The 16,569-nt window shown below is 39.3% G+C and overlaps 1 protein-coding gene across 1 annotated transcript; it reads right to left on the bottom strand.

Moving 5' to 3' along the window:
* Positions 1-901: 901 nt before the first annotated feature.
* On the bottom strand, positions 902-9,098 carry LOC124152632. Its single transcript, XM_046525623.2, has 2 exons — positions 8,132-9,098; positions 902-2,281 (listed from the first exon to the last, which is right to left on the bottom strand). Exons 1-2 carry the CDS (start codon positions 8,521-8,523, stop codon positions 1,348-1,350), a joined length of 1,326 nt encoding a protein of 441 aa, XP_046381579.2. The 5' UTR covers positions 8,524-9,098; the 3' UTR covers positions 902-1,347.
* Positions 9,099-16,569: the final 7,471 nt, after the last annotated feature.

Genomic DNA, 16,569 nt, shown 5'->3' with positions numbered 1-16,569 from the left:
AGCCAGGGCTTGTTTTAAATCGACGCGCTGCGGGTATGCTGCAGACAGGAATGGCTTAAAACGACCTGCCAGGCATCGAATCACAATATCGGAATGGAAACCTAACAGCTGGACAATTCCTTGGTTGAAACCAAGTGTTGTCAGAACCGTACAGATACGATTGAGGGAGCATAACTTCCGCCCCTGGCGTAATGCGATACGCCCAATATGGCTTCCACGTCACCGTCAGGCAGGCCTAGCGTGGTGTAGACAGCATCTGAGGTTCAGAAGACAAGACTGGGACAGCATACTGTCCACGGAGGAGTCCAGGTTTCATCTGGACAGCTCCAATAGCCATGCAAGGTTCTACTGGTGTCTAAAAGAACGTTTTAGCGACGTCGACAGTTTGTGGGTGGAAGTGTCACATCTCAGGAGAATTCAACTCATCATTGTTAATGGCAATTTGAACGACGTACGCTACCGGGAGGACATCGTTTGATATCATGTTCTACCCTTTGTGCGAATGCAGGGGTGTATTGTCACGTTGCAGCAAAGATAATACCCGCCCGATTTTTTTTGAGGCAGCATAGCATTTCTGTACTGCAATGGCCGGCTGTTTCTCCAGACTTCGCCCCCATATAGAACATGTCTGGGATGTGATGGAACAAATTTACGACAGGACTAGAACCAGCCGGTAACGCTAGCTCAGATGGCTAAATCTTTGGTTAACATCTGGAATTTTTATACTGAATTTAAAAGTTTCCCAGAATCAGAAACGTATGTTTATGCAATTACGGTCGCTGTCAAATAACTGGAATATTGCTGAGTGCGGCGTAAAACAACAAATAAACAACAATTACGGTATTAAGACTTTAGAGGGACTCTTGCGGTTGAGAAATAAGGAAGATAGGTGACAAACAAATTGATGTATGAATGATAAACTGCCCCTTATGTGTCCGAGGTATAGAGGACGAATATCTTTTTATTACTAGTATGTGCTGTTTTTTATGCAATTAGAATTAAATATTCACTAAATATATATGCATATCTTTTAAACATAATGGCACACGATCCCGATGGAATCCAGTCATTATAATTGTAGACCGTCGCCATATAGGTGGATTATTGCTGGAGGCGGACAAAGTAGCTATCAAGGGACGCAACTCTGCATGGCGAATCGTATCGCCTGAGATCACACTATACAGTTTATATGGAAACAAGTGTCAAATGTTTCATTTTCACAGAGATAATCCGATCCGTAACCGGCAACAATAATACTTTCACTCGCATTAGTTCTGTGCATTGCCTTTTCAAAGTCGTAATTATCTACCCTGGTTTTGACATGTAATCAGAAGAAACATTAACTTTCTAACGGAGAAGCCTCAATTGCGTAAATGTGCTTCTTTGGTACTGTGTATTCAAAATGTGATATATCTCCTTGACTCTGTTTATCAGTTCTTCACGATATCGAAGTGCCGCCGAATCCTTCACGGTCTTGATCTTTGCATCAACAAATTGTTTATAGTGAAAAAGTAGACCCAGTGATTCATTCACCACTTCACGGCTATATCCTTTCATTAAATCTTTCACCTCGTGTATTTCAACATTATGCACTCTCATGGGGTTAACAATGAATTTAGCACGCATGTTATATTTCCAAATCACTGTTTGACGCTGCCGTTTCAGGAGCGTGTAGAGGCCGAATGTTTTTGAAATTTGAATATCGACGTTCCCCATGCCATCAGTGATGTCTGGGCCGAGTTTGTGCAAGAAAGAATTCCGGAAAACGAATGCCCCTGCATGTGGGCGGCGTTCCATGATGTAGTCCAAGAGTTGCTGCCACGTTCGGTGTTTGTGTGGTAATAAGATCTCATCAAGGTCCTTGAACACAATGTAGTTGGACGTATGCATGTTCCTGTAGAAACAATCTCGAACTGAAGCAATCTGCGCATGATAATGTACATCAACATCCGGTGGATACCACGGAACTACTTTCACGACCCCTCTGTCTCTGTACATGCGCAGAACAGCATCTACTTCCGGTGCAGCAGAAGTGTAATAGATTGTGAAGTCCCGTGCTCCCAACATCTGGTCAAATTCCAGAGTTTGCACGACTTCTGTCATCCCGCTGAAATTGGAGTGTATCGCAGGTATGCAGACGGTGAATTCTGCTTTGAAACTTTGTGTGGGTGGGTAGTTGATCTTCAAGTAATTCTTTGGCGATGTTCTTGTTCCAGAAAGCCCAACAAAATGTGGATAACTCCCCTTCTTCAAAGGACAGGTTATTTCAAGGTTGTTGAATCTGAAATAAGAATTGACAACATTGATTAGGTCAGAAGGTCCCGGATTATCCAGTGTATTAAATCTCCATTGGAATAAAAGCGCAAATACAGCCTTTTGGTTAAGGGTGGCCGTTTTTTCTTTAGGAAAAGGGCGCTGCGCTTATAATGCAACAATTTGTGTTTGGTAGCCAAACATGATTAAATACATATTTTTGTTGAAATAATGTCACCAAGTGATTTAGATTTATACTTTAACACGATAACATGAGCAGTATTATTCAATAGGGTGGGATACGCATGCAAAGGATGCTTAAATTTTGTAATAAGATAACATTGCCTTCTAAAACGAAAGAAAAATACCTACAAAAGACACTTCTGTCAACCTTTTTGTCAGATTATGCAATACCTTGAGAAAAACGAATAAGTAGGCAGAAAGTTCCAGATTTAAAGCCAATAGTAAATGCCTTTCATCATATGACCGCTAAGGGGCTTTCTCGGGTCCTCTTTTGGTATCTGACGGTAGATAAAGAATGTTAGCATCCACCCGTGAAGATCCGGGGTAGAATAGGCCTTCAGCAGCCCATGCTTGTTCGTAGGAGGCGACACACGGGATCGGGTAGTCAGGCTCGCTAACTTGGTTGATGCATGTCATCGTATCCCAATTGCGTTGACCTATGCTCATGATGTCAATCACTGGATTGTCTGATCCAGACTCGATTATTTCCAGACCGTCGTCATTTTGCTGGAATATTGCTGAGTGCGGCGTTAAACAATAAACAAACAATAAATGTTAGCATCAAAGATTTGTGTCGACTTGTTTCACTGAATGCGAGATGGATGTAAGAGAGAATGATAAGTTTTAAGTCGGTGACGCATCTCACACGAACTCGGATCTTTGGGCCTGTAGCGACTATCTGCCCTGAGTGAGAACTACAGACCTTAGATATTTGGCAGAGGGCCTCTTGATTTACACAAACCTTTTGGGTTTGAAATCTCAATAAATTTTTATGGTAGTGATTATAGTGTTCGATCGTCTCTTGCAAGGCACGATGCCCCACATGGGTACAATTTGTGAAGCCAATTTATGATGTCCCACATCGAGATATTGTTCAATATTGCTAAACGCGGCACAACACTACATTCGCTCAATCAATTGATTTGTCTGTTTTTGGTGTTGTTTTATTTATCTCAACAGAGTTACGAATATGGTTTCTTCAATGGTGTAGACGGTTTGAGTGAGTGAGTTAGTGGGGTTTGTCGTTACTTTGAACAGTATGGACAGTATCCAGTTATTATACGGCGTGATATAGGAGGAAGGACCGATGTGATGCATGTCGTACTCCTTTGATGAGACACAAAATTCAAGAAACATTATCAGCTCGAATTTAGGATTCGAACCCACGATCATCCGTTTACTTTTTATCTTTTTACTTTTATCTGGAATTGCTGAAAATTGTCACTTACTTTTGGTTTATAATATGTATAATAACTTCACTGTGAAAAATGTGCACCAAAAGCGGTTGTTTGTGGAAAATATTCTAACCATAACTGGTAATATTTACATCTGGACTGAAGTTGGCTTGAGCATCTGATCAGATCATGTCTTGAAGACCAATCTTTTTACAAAAAATATATCTCTGATATTTCAAATTTGAGCAGAGCGAGATTCTTATAATGTATGAAGGATAACACTGTATTAGAAACATAATGTAGTTAATTTACGCGCCCACCCCCCCCCCACCCCCCCCCCCCCACCCCCTCCAAAAAAAAAAAAACGCAAAAAAAGAGAAAAGAAGCAACAACAAGCAAAACAAAAACAACAAGCAAAATCCCCCCAAACCCAACCAAAAACAAAACAAAACAAAAGACAAACAACAAATCTAACAAAAATCCCATACCCCAAAACCCAACAAAAAAGATCAAACCAGCACATGTCCTTGTTATTGATTGCAACATCTTGTCATTATTTACCCATCGAGAGTGGAAGATGGGTCAATACACCTTAGAAGATAGGAAAAGCACTTTATGTAATAGTCAGGACATTGCTCACGAAATTATTTTATATTTAAATGTTAATATTATAATTCCATCAGACAACTATTCTTAACATTAATGTATAAACTTATCCAGCTTTTTAAATGTAAAACTAACTCCTAGAAGAGAAACTAGCCAAATATTGTAAAATAGTAATGGATAAATATTCTAGTCGCCAAATCTTCAGTAAATCCTCAACATGTAATGTACATATTAGCCTTGAGAGTAATAAAGTTCTGTACTGTCACTTTGAGTTTTCCTCCCACAGCAGAATACGTCGGAATACGAGGGTGATTGCACACAATTTTAACGCGTAATCAGAGACCATATACCGATATATGGTCTCTGGCGTAATGTACAGACGGCGACTGTGTGAATTGAAATTGTATGGCGCGAAATGATTGTTATATGCATTGGTATGTGAATCAATGGTTGTCAAGCTACTGAGCGAAAGATCTCAAAAGGCTTTTGTTAAACAAACGCTTTCCAAGCTCATACTTGTAAATGCTGGAGTCCCGAAGGGATCAGAGCTTGGTCCTATTCTATTCGTTATTTTGCAGGAGTACATAATACAGCTCACCGTATAGCATGATTGAACCAGTCAGGCGTTGTGGCGTTATGACAAGAGCTTTCGCAGTCACGGTATTAGGGAATGTTCAACGAACACGAATTGTATAGTATGTCTGCATATTTATTTAGCTGAAAATATTAACCATTTCAATATTAAACATGTATACGAAAAATTCGTCATTTGATTTTCAGCAGTGATGCTAATCAATCCACAGCAGAACTGCTTTAAACATATTCATTCCAAACAAAACCAATCTAGCACGTCTGTTGGAGAAAACACTTGATATCAGATAACTTTGATAAATGCGTCATTTATTTTGCTGTACTTTGGCTTTTGATGTGCAAAATCGACGAATATATTAACATAGATGTTCTTGTGGTTGAACGGTAGTCTCCTGTAACACTGTCAGGAGGAGTTATGTGACGTACCGACAGGCAGACGGACTGACAGATAGACAGTAGGTATTTATCTGAGACTCAACCCAATACATGCGTCCAATACAACAGAATCATGGTTATTTGTAATACCTAATGTGCCACTTTGGGTTATGAACGATAAAAGTGTATTTAAAAAACATATTAAACCAGTATTTTCTCGTTTCTCGTTGCATATGTTTCAGTTAAATATAGTCCATCGTTATAAATATAGTTTATCAGTTGATTTCACGAGGTTGATAATATTTTCAGTTGGTGGATATTCTTCGATGAAAGTAGTCTTGATAAATTATCATCACCTGCTACTCATCTTCTACAAAATTCTTAGATTTCAGAAACAATTCCCAATATCTCTCATCATCAGGACTATTATGGTGCCTTCCAATCTTAGAATATCTAAGATTATAACATCTAAATTTTGACAAATGCCACTTAATATATTGAGGTATGTTTGTTGTTAGATATGATTCAACATTAAGAAGTGGTTCATATTGTTGATAGTAGTTATTAGGAGTATTCTTATTGGATGTGAAGAATCTTTTGCAGAATGAAATCTGTATAACTTCTTGTGGTTAATGATGTTCACACTATTTCAGCACCATAACACAATATTAGGACTATCACATTGTCGAATATATCTTCATATGATATATATCCAAATTTGTTTGTATAATGATGTGAAACAGCTGAAGGTTTTACTCCGTGATAATTTGGGGGTGAAACAATCACTAAATATCTGTAGAAGCTAACAACGTCTAAATGTGTGTCGTTATTTGTCCATTTCCCATTGTTCCTTAAATGCCCCCTCGCCTAAAGACAATTATTTTGGTTTGAGAATTACAAACTGTTTCCATCACATTTATTTTCCTTTGTAGTTGTAAAGCAGTACGTAGCATGTAGCGATGCAAATATTTGTAAAGGCAGCTTATATAAAGATTCCTTCACCACCATTCTCCTCCAGATAAAATATTAATTCATTTAGAAAGATCAAAAATAATTTTGTGATCAAAACACGGCCCTAACGGGTTCCCACGCCACACTTGTAGTAATCAGATAAACCGACTGGAGATCCTACCATTTAAGCACTTAACTCAAAACCTGAAGTATTCGAAATTTCTAATATTTTAACAGCATCTAACATGATGCGCCTCTCTTCGCGCCCTTGCAGGTGCAACAGAAACTTGGACACATTCAGTTCCGATTCTTGGGATTCGTAGATCAGTGTCACAGCCAGACTTCATTGTGGAGCCAGATGTAGGCGGAGATGTTTGTTCCCACTGCTTGTTTCAACCATGTGTGACACAGCGCAGCTTTCTAAATCTAAAAAACTTTAAGTAGTTTATGAACCTCCAAAATGAAATCCCGAAAAGTTAACAAGATTAAGTCACATTTCCCGGCACACAATCTCCAGTAATGGTCATTGTTGACTTGAGGCACTTCACGTCGAGTGGCATGTAGTCCGATATTGTCTTAATAATGTTATCATTTGTTCATTTGATCATAATTTTTTGTTCGTTGATGAAAAGAAAACACTCAAATTACTTATGTTTTGTTAAGTCTTGTGTGTGAAAATTATGTGAAACAAAAGGAAATCCGTAATTAAAATTACACTAAAATACGTTTATAAGGAACACGCTTATAACGAATGACGGGTATTACGAACTTAATTTTTGTTCCCTGCCATTTGCTGTATAGATATTGTATATATGCTTATAACGAACTTCGGTTATAACGAACCAAAATTAGTGGTCTATTTCAGTTCGTAATAGCCGTAGTTTACTGTATCTTGGAATATATGTATTGAATGTTTCTTTTATCGTAAGTACATTATTTAGCTAATTAGGTCAAAACATCTTGTTTTTTCATTACACTTTTTATTAGTTTGTTATGTGCATTGTTATGTTGATACACGTGACATGATTGTTGTCAAGGTAAGACAAATTGGCGCAACTTCTGGTGTTTCAAATTAAATCTGTTCCAAAACTGTAGTTGAATGTCCAGACAAAATGTTTGTTATTTGATGTTTTGAAACAGGTAATCAGAATATTGTGTGATATGATAAAGTTTAACGCAAGCACCCAAACCTAAACAAATATGTACGTCATTTCGTAATTGAACTGAAAGAATCTTGTCACTAATACAAATGCAACGTCAGTTTCGTATAACGGTACTGTTACATTTACCGAAACTGTGCTATCTTGCTGTGACGTGTTCACATAACCATGTGTTTTGCTATTTAAAGCGCAACTCTAAATAAGCTCCGCCCACTTTGATTGATGCAGATACTCAAACACGTTTGGATCTTTTATGATAAAATTGCATAAAACTTATTGACTTATATCCAGATATGGGCCATTTGTTGAATCCAATATTTGTCATTGAAGCTGATATCTAGTTTGCGTACTATTGTCAAAAGGTGTTTCTCGACACTGCGTTGTGTTTACGTTGTCAGCCGATGTTTGAAACTTAAACACCACCAGCTTCGGGCTATTTATAGTCAGGGTTGGTCTGTAAGACTATTATAAGTGGGATATTATGTTAGATTGAAGAACTTTCACCACTGACGCCCTGATCTTTGAGTGTATTTCTTACCCAGAATAGAAATTAAGGTAACTATATAATGTTGATACATTGAATGAGTCAGCCATACCTTTTTGCGCTACCCCTATTTTAATGTAAAGCACTCGAGTCTCTTCTCAATTAGTATTCGTATAGGACGGGGTATTCTGAGTCCGAGAAAATCTTACATTATAATCAATACTATGATTTCAGTAAACATGAAATAATAATAATATCATAATGATGATGATGATGATGATGATGATACTTACTTCATCCCATGATGATCTCTCATTTGATGGATGGATCCTGCCACACCTTCATCCCTAGCCTCCACCTTGTCTGTGACGTCATCCAGAAAGTAATAGGAACATGTCACACGAGCCGTGCTCACGGTCGGGCCCAAGCTGACGATTCTCACCAAGTTGTCACGCCCAGTGAAATAAGCGCTGAAGACATAGAGATCCGAACCCTTGACCGATGTCCACTTGTGATTTAGGACCGGCCCAAAAGACTGAAATCTTTGAAACGGCAACACCAAATCTTCCGTCGTCCACACAAGTACAATAACACACAGGACACATAATAAAGGCCAAATTATTTTCTTCCTGCAAATGCTCTTCATTCGGGGCAAACGTCGCTTCAGCGATCGTGAACAAATCATAACTATTAAAAGTCGCAAAAATTCAAATGTAGCTGAGAAGATCGACCGCGGAAAGTATTTTTACAAACCTCAAACAATCTGCATAAGAGTCAATATATATCCAGTTCAACACTGTTGACATGGACTGAAAATATCAAGTTAACAACGAACCACGGCTTGTCTGTACGTAAAATATACAATCCTCTGGTTTCTCTTGAATTCGAAATCCGGTTGAATTCAGTTGACGTAATGGACTCATAAACGTTACGATATCGAATAAATCCTTTGAGATAAATCCCACTATTCCTATATCTCAATGCTGTCTTGTTGAAGACGGATCTGCGACGGTGTCCTATTCCCCTGAAGCCTAACAGAATGCAGAAAGGACGACATAGTTGACAGCTCGACCGTTGCCGTGCTTCAACAGTACAATAACATACTCATAGTGACTGGAGCATAGCGTTCTGTCGAATGCTCCTCGCCCTCAATGCGATTATGCTTATGAACATGTAGTGTTGGCCAAGTACTTGATCACACGCTGTCTGTATGCCACACATAACGTAGAACAAGATAAGAGGCGATTTATTTCCCGTCACATGAGCAGAGGTTACCCGAGTTGGAGAAGGGGTGGGTGGTTGGGTACATTTCGGCATATTTTACAGGGTGTTCGGGGGTATGTGATTGGAGGGTAGCAGTAATTGTCCACGAGGTTATTTATGGTTGTGGAAATATCAGAATAAGGCTTTATATATATATTTATTTTATTTCTATTTATCATTTATTGTTTGTTTATTTTCTCAAGAAGTTAAAATAAAGACGAGTTATTTAAAATTAGAGATAATTCTTGGTAAAATATTAGTTGGACAAGCGGAAATAATGTTCATGTATTTCTGTTTCTAAACGTTTGTGAATGTTTAAGATATGTATCGAAATGTGAACGTGTTCAGATTATTCCAATCAGAGTGAATATTCCAGCAATGTCACGGAGGGGGAACACCAGAAAGGTGAATCGAACCCGGGTCTTCGGAGTGACGTGCGAACGCACTAACCACTAGGCTACCCGACCGCCCCTCTAACTAGGTAGTCGGAATAGCAATGGCCAGTTTGTTTAAAAAGTTGCCAGTCCAGACATGAGAATCCAATATTGAGTCCCTGGACCCTGTTAAAAAATTCCAGCTTCATTCCTGCGACTGGATGTAAAGTACATTGTGAGTCTGTTAGCACAAAAGCTGATACAACTGTCACGTGTCATCGACAGTGTTGCTTATACACGCTCGTGGGACCAATCTAATCATTTCGAAATTGAAATTGCAGATAGAATATATTATCAATGAAATAGTTCAAACCCCAGGTAGGTCGATCAGTAGTTATTCGGTATTACAATCATATGATTTATGTGTTAAATGCTATATTTATCAAAAGTGCAAAAATAATTTGTCTTCAGTACAGTACAAAAGCATACCGAATAACACAGTCGTTTATTGCGCCGCACTTCCCTGCCTTGAGCAGAGTTGTCTCTCTAAGGCGTTCAAGAAACCTATGATTGATGGTTCGCATCTGAGATTCCCTGCGAGTAAGTTTCTTGGTTTTGTCAGTACCATACCCGTGCTCGTGAGTTTTACCAAAGTGGTCATCATATCATAGGTTTTTGGCACTCCCGTGGGACGAGCTCTGCTCGTTCGTGGACCATCACGTGGTTAGTACACAGCTGCTCAATCTACTCGGTTGCAGGTCAGAACGTTCCATCCTCGTACAGTGTCTGTGAGTCTAATAAACCTTCACTGTTCATGTCATTCATGAAGAGCATAGTGACTTCTTTGCCTTCTACCCCGTGAAGGGACCGCTCTCCTGCCTCAATGTGGGTCCACTGATCTTCCAAGTCGATCTGCACTCGGTCCAGGCTTGTGGCGTTGGGGTACAGGGTTGTCTTGAGGGCGTGGGATGTGAGGACCTCTCCACGTGGGCCATCTGGAACAACGTCGTGGTTCTTCCTAAAGTTGGGTATTTCGTCTTCAAGTATCTTAGGAATGGGAGTTCTTGTCTCTGTCATTATAATAAATCAAATCGATTAACCACCTTGGTCTTAAATGCAAAAGGAACAGGTGGTTTAGGTCATGGTGTTTCATCTCTGTGTAGTAAGTTGTCTTCTTTCATGATAGGTATTACAAAGAGACTCGACACACTTCAGGAAGGTCTTGTCTTCTCTCTTCTTATTCGCTCTGTACCTGTAGCCATCAAAATGCCGTTTTTGTATTGATAAGATTCTTATTTTCATATTGATATGGTTAGATTTTTTTATTTGTAGAAATTGACAGAATTTCTTAGGCTGCTCTGTTAATCCATGATCGAGTAGCTGACTATCTTTCAGATATAGAGTTAGTTTGACCTTCGCTATTGTATCTCTTGGCTTTTCCTTTTCAATGACTTCTGGTGTTAAAGCAGTGCAACTTGGGGAGTTTTTAAAGTTCAAGTGTAAGCCTTTCTGGTAGCTGAATCAAAATTGTAACTTCAGATGAGTTCATGTGCCCTGTGGCTTTAGTGAGGGATATTGTCCGAGCTAGGCTGCATCTCGGGTGTTTCTCTTGCCGTATGTTTTTCACTATGGGGTTTACTCTTCGACCCCAGGACGGTAATATTGCCTAATCACTTCTTAGTTTCAAGTGGGATTTTATACAAACAAATATATTTCCCGAAATTTCTTGAGTATTTTCGAATCTTTTCCCAAATGATAAAAGCAAGTAACATATCATTCTTTGGATGTTGGGAAAGTGTTTCGGATGTGTCGAACATCCGATAGATTCAACCTTTGCTTAGTGTCCCTTTGCGTTCGACACACCGATGTTCGATTGCTCCTAGATATAAAGAAAAGAAAGTAATTTATTAAGATGCCATGTGCCTGTAAATACACGATACTTACGTTGATATGACAGTATACATTAAATTACGGACACCTGGTCAATAGGAAAACTGTAAACTACGGTTATAACGAACTCAAATGGACCACATATTTTAGTTCGTTATAACCGCAGTTGGTTATAAGCGTATATACAACATATACATATTCAGCATATGGCAGGGACCAAGACTTAAGTTCGTAATATCCGTCAGTTCGTTATAAACGTATTCTACTGTATGACATATCAAAACATTATTAAAATTGAAAGTTAAAACCATTTGTTTGCACATATGTTACAGAGTCAGGTTAAAAAGTATGCATACATGTGTCTTTTCGACGTCAAAACATTATTGACTGCAGCTAGGGGTTTAACAAACCTCTCGTTCCGCATGAGAATGACAATCTGATCAGCACAAACAATTAAGGCAATAAATGTCATACTATAAATAACAGCAATTAACGGGAAGTGATTAAGAAGTAGCTCAGGTTGGCTGTCAGTCAATATACAATGAAATGTTGGTGAGGATTAACAACGGGGATTAGCGCCTAAAACTTAATGACAATTAAGTTATGGTGACATATACATGTCATGGCTACAGGGTAATTAGCCTTTGGAGTCAAATGAACTTCAGACAATGGTAGTCGTAAATCAGTCGTTATGACAGATCCAACAGAGATAAATACAGCTGATCAGAAAGTGAGTTTCATCCTCGACAGTGTTCGTGTTACAAAGCCAACATACTCTGTCCTGTAAGGAGTCTTCGGACGATTGAACCTAATAACCCCGACTTCTAAAGGGAGAGTACCACAGCGAAAGTTACTTAAAATACTGCGTTGTGACCTATTCATGATTGTACTGACATACAGACGAAGTGTCTGGAGGTACGAAGCTTGTTGCCATGACACCGGGCATTCCGTAGACCAGTTAACCAATCATTATAGTCAAAGGAGACCAACCAGGCTTTCACACGACAATCTAAACCAGACATATTATACAGATCAGGAACAGGTAATTTAGAGTATTCAGCAATGTAATAACAGTCATTCAAAGATTTGCGGAGGTGTTCAGACCATCTACAAATAGAATTTAGAGTCATGTTTTCATATGCAGACTGGAGCCTTCGCCAAAACGTACAATTTAGATTGTCTGTCAAAGAAGAGGCAACAATGCAGTTTACCGGGTGCAGCCCGAGCTCTACCATCCGCTCAATTACCGCGCTATAGTGCCACCGCTGTCTCGTTATACCGTTACCGTGCCTCACGCTCTGGTGACTCTCGCTTCACGATCCAACACCCGTTTTCGGTCTTAGGGAAACTTACACATCTTTACAATCAAACACCCATTCTCGGTCTTAGGGAAACTTACACATCTTTACAATCAAACACCCGTTTTCGGTCTTAGGGAAACTTACACATCTTTACAATCAAACACCCGTTTTCGGACTTAGGGAAACTTACACATCTTTACAATCAAACACCCGTTTTCGGTCTTAGGGAAACTTACACATCTTTACAATCAAACACCCGTTCTCGGTCTTAGGGAAACTTACACATCTTTACAATCAAACACCCGTTTTCGGTCTTAGGGAAACTTACACATCTTTACAATCAAACACCCGTTTTCGGTCTTAGGGAAACTTACACATCTTTACAATCAAACATCCGTTTTCGGTCTTAGGGAAACTTACACATCTTTACAATCAAACACCCGTTCTCGGTCTTAGGGAAACTTACACATCTTTACAATCAAACACCCGTTCTCGGTCTTAGGGAAACTTACACATCTTTACAATCAAACACCCGTTTTCGGTCTTAGGGAAACTTACACATCTTTACAATCAAACACCCGTTCTCGGTCTATGGGGAAACTTACACATCTTTACAATCAAACACCCGTTCTCGGTCTTAGGGAAACTTACACATCTTTACAATCAAACACCCGTTTTCGGTCTTAGGGAAACTTACACATCTTTACAATCAAACACCCGTTCTCGGTCTTAGGTAAACTTTCACATCTTTACAATCAAACACCCGTTCTCGGTCTTAGGGAAACTTACACATCTTTACAATCAAACACCCGTTTTCGGTCTTAGGGAAACTTACACATCTTTACAATCAAACACCCGTTCTCGGTCTTAGGGAAACTTACACATCTTTACAATCAAACACCCGTTTTCGGTCTTAGGGAAACTTACACATCTTTACAATCAAACACCCGTTTTCGGTCTTAGGGAAACTTACACATCTTTACAATCAAACATCCGTTTTCGGTCTTAGGGAAACTTACACATCTTTACAATCAAACACCCGTTCTCGGTCTTAGGGAAACTTACACATCTTTACAATCAAACACCCGTTCTCGGTCTTAGGGAAACTTACACATCTTTACAATCAAACACCCGTTTTCGGTCTTAGGGAAACTTACACATCTTTACAATCAAACACCCGTTCTCGGTCTATGGGGAAACTTACACATCTTTACAATCAAACACCCGTTCTCGGTCTTAGGGAAACTTACACATCTTTACAATCAAACACCCGTTTTCGGTCTTAGGGAAACTTACACATCTTTACAATCAAACACCCGTTCTCGGTCTTAGGTAAACTTTCACATCTTTACAATCAAACACCCGTTCTCGGTCTTAGGGAAACTTACACATCTTTACAATCAAACACCCGTTTTCGGTCTTAGGGAAACTTACACATCTTTACAATTAAAACCCGTTCTCGGTCTTAGGGAAACTTACACATCTTTACGATCAAACACCCGTTTTTCGGTCTTAGGGAAACTTACACGTCTTTACGATCCAACACCCGTTTTCGGTCTTAGGGAAACTTACACATCTTTACGATCTGACAACCAAATCATCTCACTTCTGACTGCTAAATTGGGAGTTTTTTAACCAACACAGAGAACAAACTTACAGAGTTAATGCAACTAAACTGTCTCGTCCCCCAAATAGCAGTCATAAGATAAGATTGGTTCGACTAGGTTTTCACACAGAGTGTTAAAAACATTATAAGCCATGTCACAAGCTAATTTAGCCTTGCATTATCAGGACTCCGAGAGCTCTCCTTGCAGCTTCAGGTATTCATAAGCATGAGTAACATCAATGTGATAACAACCAATTGTTGTAACACAACACTCACCCATTCAAGCATTCACTCCAGTCTCCGTGTACCTTTAGATATTACGACTATAGACACTCGGAACATGAAGGCGCATACCTTCCACAATGTAACAGCCCTCCCTCCTTCCTCCGCAGTGTACTCTTGGTTGGTTGTGACCTAACCTATTATTGCCATACCGGAATATGGTGGTTTTTCTATGAAAATCTATCACGGTTGGTTGACTGCAATGTGTCTGTCTCTATTGTCCTCTGTGAAAATTAGCAACCGCGCCAGATTGAAAGCCATTGCCCGTGTCTTACTTGATTAGTTCACATCACATCCCCAGTAAGTGTACTGTTAGTTCCCAGTTAGCTCAACATTCCCTATTTGAACTTAAGTGTGGTCAGTTGTAACACAGGTGTTAATTGGCTGACCGACGGGCGATTATAGTATAGCCACGCTAGTAAATGGCGAGAAAATTGAAATGACACGTACCAGGGACATAGGACTGAGTTGTTTTTTTTCGTATTTCAAAGTCACATTGAGAACATAATGGATGACAGCAACAGTTACCTGAAAAGCTGCTTTCAAACGACATCGCATGAGTCATGGGAAATAATGACGGTGTACTGTACTGCGTTCAACCGAGCATACCCACGTCACCAACAACCAGATTTAGTGATCCCTGCGTTGCACGCGCAGCTCCAGTGTTGTGGAACCGCCAACCACTTGGCATCAGAAGTTCCCGAGACCCGGGCAGCTTCCAGAGCAGACTGAAGACCTACCTTTTCAGGAACACTTACTTGTAGTAAAACTCTTGTGCAGTTTTCTTAACAGGATACCAGCGCATAAGAAATGCTTAGTAATTATTATTATTATCATTATCATTATTATTATTATTATTATTGGCACACAGATATTGGGCAGAGACATTGGTCTGAAGCACACGGTCTTCGGAGGTAGCTGTTTCGCGAGCTGTTGAATGGGATAGTCCAGTTAACCCAGTAATGTGCGGTGCTCATTTACCGCTCCTTCAGGGCCACGAGCAGCGGTTAGTGTTTGTTTTTTAATGCCTCAGTATGTGGCCTGGATATATTCGAGTCTGGTCCAGACATTCCAGTGATTGATATCATGAGCGATTATCCACACGGTGGTGGACGATGACATGCATCAACCACGTCACCGAGACTGACCATCCTATCCATTCCCATGGGTTGCTGGGGACCTGTTCTAACCCGGAATCCCCACGGGGGTTGCAAGTATCATTTACAGGCGCCCGTCATATAGGTGGCATAGTGTGTCGTTAAACAAACAAACAATCAAACAAAAAAACAACAAACAAACAACTAAAAATACTTGCACATCTTTATTATTTTCCTTGCTTACATTTTACGAGCGCTTCTTGTATCAATATAGAAACGCCCATACAATCCTCTTTACTTGCATTTCTTTATATTATTTATTATAAACCTTTGGTGTATATTATGCAAAAACATGTATCACTTTTTTAAAATTTGCCTCAAATAATTAATTGGAGGTTTCTGTTAATAATTACCTTGCTCAACTCAACTCATTTATTCTCAGAAAAAACAACCGTTGATACTAATACAATTTACCAATTGTATTTTACACATTGTTATTAAAATATGCCTTTTAGATCTCTTACACTGTTAAGAGTTTCTTAAATTAAGACAGGTTTTGGAACTTAAGATATTGCTTCTTTAAGATTCATAGCGATGTTGGAGAAAAGATTCACAGCGAAATAAATAATGAATTCATCTCCCACAGGGACTGAATTACAGAGCGGACACTGGCAGTCTATGATTAGTAGTTCTGAATTTGGATATAGGGAGTATGAATTTCTCAAATAAAGGTTGATTCTTCATGTATTTCTAGTACGACCTTTTTGGAGCTTCATTCGGCAGTGGATTTCCAATTCCGATGGAATTGAGATCGATATATATTTTCAATCTTTGAGGTTAGCCATGGCGTGGAACATACCGATTGGTTTTGAAATACATATGTACTTGTTTTCTGTACATAGTGTTGTGGGGATGTGA

This window comes from Haliotis rufescens, unplaced genomic scaffold, assembly GCF_023055435.1.
Source record: "Haliotis rufescens isolate VD_foot unplaced genomic scaffold, xgHalRufe1.0.p SCAF_25, whole genome shotgun sequence".
In the NCBI taxonomy this organism is placed as follows: domain Eukaryota; kingdom Metazoa; phylum Mollusca; class Gastropoda; order Lepetellida; family Haliotidae; genus Haliotis; species Haliotis rufescens.
Note: the sequence above shows the minus strand (reverse complement) of the source record. Positions and strands in the feature narration are given on the sequence as shown.